This window comes from Pteropus vampyrus, unplaced genomic scaffold (genome assembly GCF_000151845.1).
Source record: "Pteropus vampyrus isolate Shadow unplaced genomic scaffold, Pvam_2.0 Scaffold358, whole genome shotgun sequence".
Lineage (NCBI taxonomy): Eukaryota > Metazoa > Chordata > Mammalia > Chiroptera > Pteropodidae > Pteropus > Pteropus vampyrus.
In genome coordinates, this window is record NW_011889139.1 from 2,166,216 (window position 1) to 2,173,723 (window position 7,508).

Here is a 7,508-nt window from a genome sequence, read left to right on the forward strand (position 1 = left end):
TGAACTGCCAGGGGACCTGCCTTCCTCCACCCATTTCATCCTTTAGGAAACGTGAGGCTAGAGAGCCACCGGGCTCCACACCAAGTCCCCAGAGCATCTGCTGCCGTGGAGAGAGGAGAGGAGAGGATATCGGGCCCCTTCAGAGTCACAGACCCCTGGCCAAAGTTGCTGAGACTTTGCCCAGGACACACTTGGGTTTTGCTGAGCTGGTTTTCAGGATTCCTTCCTCCTTCTGGAGTGGGAGGGTGGGGTGAGCAAGGTCCATAGAGTTTCTTCAATCATCTCTAAAGAAGGGGAGGGGGCGATGGGTAAGCCAAGGGTGGGGGACAGTGACTGGGTGATTGGCAATTGTTAGGTCTCTCACTCCATCTCTGGTTAGAGCAGGTGGGTTAGGTGGAAATTAGAGCTTGGGGCCAAGACCTGTGTGTAGCCCCTCTCCTTCCCATGTCCTCTGAGGAGGCCTGAGACAGCAGGTAATCATCCACAAAGAGCAGCCCTCTCATGAACAAATCCAGAAACCTGAGCTGGTTTGTGACTCTGACACCTCGAGCCTGAAAGCCAACTTGCTACGCTCAGCCCACACACATGGACCTAACCCTTGGCCTCAGCCTCATCAGCATTGTGTTTTCCTGGATCCTGCCTCCTGAAGAGGGTAGTTACAAGAGCATTCAGCCAAACAGGTCATAAGTCTCTATGGTTAAAAGAGTGGACCAGAGGTTATCATTACAAACCTGTGAGCTGTAGCCAGAGGCAGGAAAAAGCAAATTCCTAAGAAAAGCTCAGCCTGGACCAGATGGACCCTAGTGAAGCTCAGAGAGTGTTCCACTGGAGTGGCAGTACCTTGGGTATCCAGTGCAGAGGAGGGACCAGTTTGTCCTTGGAGGCCTCATCTGTCTTCAGGACCTCTGAGAGGTGGAGACATAAGAAGATTATAACAAGGAGGGTTTCACGGGTGTAGGTAACCTCCCATCCATTGTCTTCTCAGACACTAGCTCCTTCTGCCTAAGGAAGAGTGTCGGGCTCAGAAAAGTCAGTGAATTCTCTTGCAGAGATTAAGCAAGATGCAGAGCTAGGACTAGAAGCCAGGTGAACAGGCTCCAGCTTCAGAGTTCCTTCCACCTGCAGAGAGGGGCCTGAATGGGAAGTGGCCACTGCCCCTTGAAGAATTGACCCATTCGGGGGTTACAGATGCAGCAACTCCCAAGGGCAGCAAAGCCCTGTTGAGGACAGGGGATGAACTGTCATGGAGAAGACACTTAGGGACTGTCCATCTCTGAAAGAGGCTGTGCCAGCAGGATAGGTGAAGATTTGATCCAGAGCTGGGCAACTTGAAAACCCAAGGTGGCTCTGAGGGTCCCACAGTGAGAAGGTGCCTCAAACTCTTCCTCTCGCCTGCTACCAAGAACCTGACCTTCTCATGGCTCCCTCCCCACCTTGTCCCCATTCCAGGGACCGAGGGGAGATGGAGTTGGATGAAGGCAGCCAGGGTAAGATGTGGGGAGAGGGATGATCTCAGAGACCTCAGCTCAGGCTGAGTAGGAAGCTATGCTTTTCTTAGGAATTTCCTCATCCCTGAATTCTTTCCAACTTGGCTTTGGCCATCTGTGCACTGACAGAGGCCAAAGGGAAGGAGGCAAGGGAAAGGGAAGGGCTTTATCAGGCACTTTACTAAGTCCCAAGCTACCTGGAACTCTCCCGCCATCTCTCATTTAATCTTTCCCACAGCCCGATGAATTGGGTAGTCTTAGTTTCGTTTTACAGATGATAAAACTGAGGCTTAGAGAGATTAGGTGATCTGCTCCTAAACCCACAGCTCTTAAGTGGCCCAGCCAGAATGCCAGAATTCGAATGCTTTGCCCACTCTGCTGGCACAATTCCACATCCTCCTTTTTTTTAATCAATAGGCTTTAAGTAAAGCAGGTTTAGGTTTAAAGAAAAAAATGAGCAGAAAGCACAGAGGGCTCCCATGTGGCCCCTCTGTCCCTCCACAGGTTTCTCTACTGTTAACATCGTGCATCAGAGTCATACGTTTGTGGTACAGCTTTTTTTCAGAGATGCTGGTTCTACTGCCATGAGGCAAAGCTGGGATTGGAATCTGAGTCCGTCTGGACCCAAATACCAGGGCTGTAGGGTGGTGGGACAGGGGAAAATGCCTGGCTGTTTTCCGTGCTGTGGGGCTGTGAAAGTTCAGCCTAGAATGGGTCTTAATAACACAAGAGGGTGTGTTCTGGGGAGGGACTAGCCTAATCTTCTCTATCATCCCCCTGATCAACTCTGGGCAGGCAGCTAGGCTCAACTTGGCTCTGTTGAGGGGAGGGGAGGCTGGGCCCTAATCCTCCTCTCCTCTCACCAGAACCTCCCTTCCAGGTTCGGGGTGCGGGATGCAGGAGGGACAGGGAGGCTGATGAGCAACAAATGGAGAGTGTCAAGGCCAGGCCTTGGGGTGGCCTCAGAGGGGCCCCCTCAAGGGCTGGTGGCTGTTCTGCCCTGCCCTCCCCTACCCGCAGAACAGTGCCCAGGGCAGATGACCAGTAGATCAGCCACAGGTCAGGTCAGGGACACCTGCAGCCTGGTTGCTTCTACTGCCTCCTCCCCCTATCCCTACATTTCCTTCTTAAGTCCCCTTTCCCTAGGTCCTCTGTCCCAGACCCCAGGAACACTCCACCCTGATCCAAGGCGGCTCCGACTCCAGGGAGATTCCCAGCCTCTGACCTGCTGTGTTCACACACACACACATCCAGTGTGGCTTGTGTGCACACAGTTCACGTGTGCTCATAGACACGTATGTGCGCACAGACAGACTGACACACACATGCACAGGCCTCACATCCTTCCTCTCTCTGCTCCAGAGTCACATTGGTGCTACGAGATTCAAGCCAAGGTCTCCAAAACCTGCTTGAGTAAGTACAGCGAGTCTTGGAAACCAGGCCTTTCTGTGCGGTGGGGACCATCCAGGTCGAAATGGAGACCCAAGTTGGGTGGGAAAAGATGAGCGGTAATGGTGCCCCATCAGTCACATATCAGTTCAATACACACACAGACACATACACATAAACACAAGCACAGACACACACAAGCACACAGAAACACAGACACACACATGCATACACACACATGCATACAGACACATGTACAGACACGCACACAGACACGCACAGACACATACACATAAACACAAGCACACAGACACACACATGCACACAGAAACACACACGCACACAGAAACACACACACACACATGCATACAGACACACACAGACACAAACACACACAGATACGCACACAGACACAGACACAAAAACACAAGCATACAGACACACACAAGCACACAGAAACACAGACACACACATGCATACACACACATGCATACACACACATGCATACAGACACACACAGACACAAACACACACAGACACGCACACAGACATGCACGCATACACCGCTGGTGCTCAGGGGACAGGGAATGTAAAGTGACCTGAGCATTTTCTAGCATCTCCCATCACTGTCACCAAGCGGGTAAGTCCTTTATGAAATAAATCAGCAGCAGCAGCAGCGAATGGAGAATTTCATTTTGCTCTTTCTCATACTGAAGTGGAGAGTTAGTTCTGTTCCAGTGCCGGTGGACCTGGGAGGTCATCTTTTGCACTTTTTATTCAAATGTGGACCCATTTCCCTGCGGTCTGCTTTCTTCCTGCCTCTGCTGTGTTTGGTGGCTGGACAGTGCTGACCCCTCCCGGACCCTGCCCAGCTGAGAGCTGGAGTCACCAGGGTGTAGGGAGCCAGGCTCCTCTATGGGCTACTTCCCCACCTCAGCCTCAGCCTTAGTGTCGAGTCAGGGGGTCTTCCATAAGCAGCCTTCCAGGGGACTCCACACGACACCTTCCACGTGCTCTCCTTTCACTTTCTGGGATCTTCATCACGCAGGTTATGAGGCGGCCCGCCACTGCGCTTCTTCCTTCACAGCCCAGCATCGTGAGGTTGTCCCCTACCCCAGAGCTCACAGCTACCAACTGGCCACTCTGTTCCCACCCTGTCCCACATCACTGCCAGATCTGCTGGCTTTGCATGTGAGTGTGTGAGTAGGTGAGTGTGTGTGTGTGTGTGTCTGAGGAGAAAGGCTTCTGCAACACAGCCTGTCAGCCAACCCAAGACCTTGTCTCATGTGAACTGGGTACATGAGTCTGACCTCTGTGGAACAGAGGAGGCCACACCCTGGTGCCAGGTGCCTCTGACTCAGTCTGCCCTCTCTCCCTGCTCAGGGCCAGACCAGTGGGGTGATTACTGCCAGAAGGACCGCCAGTCCCCCATCAATATTGTCACCAGGAAGGCAAAGGTGGACCAAAACCTGGGACCCTTCTCCTTCTCTGGCTATGACAAGAAGCGAAAGTGGGAAGTTAAAAACAGTGGGCACTCAGGTGGGTCCCAGGAGGGCAGGATGGAGGACCCAGGCAGGGATGGGCACCCAGTCCAGGGACCCCTGATTTCCCTGAGGACTAGGAGGGCATGCAGGCCTAGGTTCACGTCTGCTAAGGAGAAGCTGGAAAGCACAGCGGGGGAGGGGAGGGAGAGCAGGAAGGGCTCCCTTCAGCAGTATTTTCAATCCTTTCATCAGACCTGTCTGGGGTTGCGGGGGTGGAGGGGAAACGTTCTAGGATGAAGGAACAACATGTGCAAAGGCGGAGGCATGAAACAGCTTGGGGTATTCAGGGAACTGCACATGGCTCCATGGCTCCATGTAGATGGAGGACAGAGAGTGAAGCCAGGAGGGGCCAAGCCAGCCCAGGGGCGGCAGAGCAGGGCGCAGGTGCAGGTCACCCAGGGCTGTGGAGTTTGGACATTTCCCTGAGGATGCCAGGTCACTACCGAGGGGATTACAGCAGGGGAGGGATTGACTGAGATTTCATGTTTAGGGCAGCGGGGGGCTGTGCAGAGGGAGATGCAGGCAGGGAGGCCAGTGAGGGGCCAGGGAAAGGCCTGGGGCGTACCACTGGACCCATCCCCTCCCTCCAGGCCTATGAAGGGTGGGAGGTAGGAGGGAAGGTCTTGCCTAGGTGGAGCTGGGAAGAGTGGCTGGGAGAGGCTGGCAGGGGCGGGTATGAAGACTCTGCTCCATCCTGTGCCCTTCAGTGATGGTGTTGCTGGAGGACGAGGCCACAATTGCTGGAGGAGGACTGGCTTCCCAGTACCAGGCCAAGCAGCTGCACCTGCACTGGTCTAAGGTGATGGACGCAGGCTCAGAGCACAGCCTTGATGGGGATCGCTTTGCCATGGAGGTGAGTGGCCCCCTACTGGGTCGGTACTTTGGGAGGGCTCTGGATGTACCTGCCTTAGCCAAGAAGAGTGGTCCAGCCCCCCACAAGTCCTCTCTCCATCCCTCTCACCCACCACCAGATGCACATAGTACATGAGAAAGAGCAGGGGACGTCAAGGAACAAGAAAGAGGACCAGGACTCCGAAGACGAGATTGCAGTGCTGGCCTTCCTGGTGGAGGTAGGACTCCCACCCCCCAGGGTCTGAGGGGCTGCTTCTTAGGATCCAGAGACCTGGGATTCCAGCAAGACAGGAGGAGCCTTGGGAGGCCCCAACTTCTTCTGTTTCTCAGTGACTTGTACACCCCTAGGTGGGGAGCCCAGAGCCTCTCAGGACCTCAGTCCCAGAAACTTCCTGCCCTCCCTATCCCCCACACTGCTCCCCCACCCCCAGGAGAATAAACTGGTGGTCGCCACCGCCTCTCCACAAGCCCCTCTCAAGTCCCCTTCCCTCCTGTTCTAGGCTGGATCCAAGAATGAAGGCTTCCAGCCCCTGGTAGAGGCGCTGTCTGATGTCTCCAGACCTAGTGAGTCGGGATGACCATGAGCAGCGGGCTGGGGGGGGGGAGGAGGGAGGGAAGAGTTCTTTCTACGAAGAGGGGACTGGGTTCTCAGAGGGAGGTGCGAGAGGGAGCATCAGAGCCTCAGAGATCTCTTCCCTCTCCAACTGACGGTATCCTCTCCCCACCAGAGATGACCACCAAGATGAAAAAGAACATCAGCCTGTCAGACCTGCTTCCCGAGGAGGAGAAACTGAGGCGCTACTTCCGCTACCTGGGCTCGCTCACCACACCAGACTGTGAGGAGAAGGTGGTCTGGACTGTGTTTGAGGAGACCATTCAGCTCCAGGAGGAACAGGTACATAGGGCTCAGCCAAGGGTACAGACACCCACTGCCTAGTTCCCCAGAAACCATCCCTCTGGGTCCCCCCAGAGGTCCCCTGGGCTGGGGTAGGGGTGGGGCACCCCAGGGAGCTGAGGGCCTGTTGGTTGAATCCACAGACACTTCCTGTAAGAGACAGATAAGGGGAGGCTGTGGCAGAAGCATGAGGCAAGGCTTCCAGGCTGCGCACTAAAAAGTAGGTGAGAGTCAGCCAGCTGAGGGCAGGGGTCCTGTGTCCTGTGGAGAGGCACCAGCATGCGAGGCTGGCCAGGAGCAGCTGCGAGAGGGTCAGAGTAGCCACAGAAGGAAAACAGTTCATTCATTCACTAAATGATACTCTAGTCTGTATAACACATTAGGCTCCAGGATACAGCAGTGAGCCTGAAGGGCCCCAAACCCTGCCCCCATAGTACATTTGTTCCAGGACAGTGGTTCTCAAAAGGTGGTCCCTGAACCAGTGGCGTCACCATCATCTGGAAACTTGCTAGACATTCTCATTCTTGGGCCTCACACCAGGGGCCCAACAAGCCCTCCAGGTGACATTAATGCCTGCTCAAGTTTGAGGACCATGATCGTTCTATAAGAACAGTGATAACAGTAGCTGTAATCGTATGCCCTCAAAACTGTGAGTTGTGGGTCCCCTCGGCTAAGGGAAGCTAATGAGAACTGAGCCCCCACCAATCCCAGTACTTTATATCCCTCATTCTTTCCATCTGCGAAGATACCTGAGAGGCAGAGATTCTGAGCCCCTTCACTAATGAGGGTTCAGAGAGGCCCAATGACTGGGCTGAGGTCACACAGCGGGAGTGCAGCTCTACCCACCTGCCCTACCCACTGAGCCCTGTCCCCCCACAGATCCTTGCATTCTCTGAGAAGCTGTACTACGACAACGACAACGGACAGACACTGAAGATGACAGACAACATCAGGCCCCCGCAGCGACTGGGCCAGCGCCAGGTGTTCAGGTCCCAGGCCCCAGGACGCCTGCTGTCTCTGCCGCTGCCCGCCCTGCTGGCCCCCACACTCACCTGCCTGATAGCTGGCTTCCTCCGGTGATGGCTCACTTCTGGACACTTGACCTCTCTCCTCAGCCCTTAGAGGGTTAGGGCCTCCCTTCTTCAGGCTTCCCAGGTTGGACTTCGATGATTAAAATATGTATATATTTTTAGAGAAACTTTTCTCAGGCCTGTTTTTAGTTCTTACCACTCCCCCTGCCCTGTTCCCCTCAGCCTACTCCTGTTCTAGGGTAGGAGCCTCCAGGCCTGGAGATTTCTTCTGAACAGAGACCACGAGGCACCTGCCCCCACCCTTGTGAAT

The 7,508-nt window shown here is 54.6% G+C and overlaps 1 protein-coding gene across 1 annotated transcript in view; it reads left to right on the top strand.

Annotated features, from left to right (window-relative positions):
• CA4 (carbonic anhydrase 4) overlaps positions 1-7,247 on the top strand; it is a 9,644-nt gene extending 2,397 nt beyond the window's left edge. Inside the window, exons 2-8 of the mRNA XM_011379433.1 lie at positions 2,850-2,881; positions 4,238-4,415; positions 5,128-5,273; positions 5,392-5,490; positions 5,773-5,836; positions 6,001-6,167; positions 7,047-7,247. Of these exons, the coding sequence (XP_011377735.1) occupies positions 2,850-2,881; positions 4,238-4,415; positions 5,128-5,273; positions 5,392-5,490; positions 5,773-5,836; positions 6,001-6,167; positions 7,047-7,247 (887 nt within the window). The remainder of the gene's footprint in view (positions 1-2,849; positions 2,882-4,237; positions 4,416-5,127; positions 5,274-5,391; positions 5,491-5,772; positions 5,837-6,000; positions 6,168-7,046) is intronic.
• The last annotated feature ends 261 nt before the right edge of the window (positions 7,248-7,508 follow it).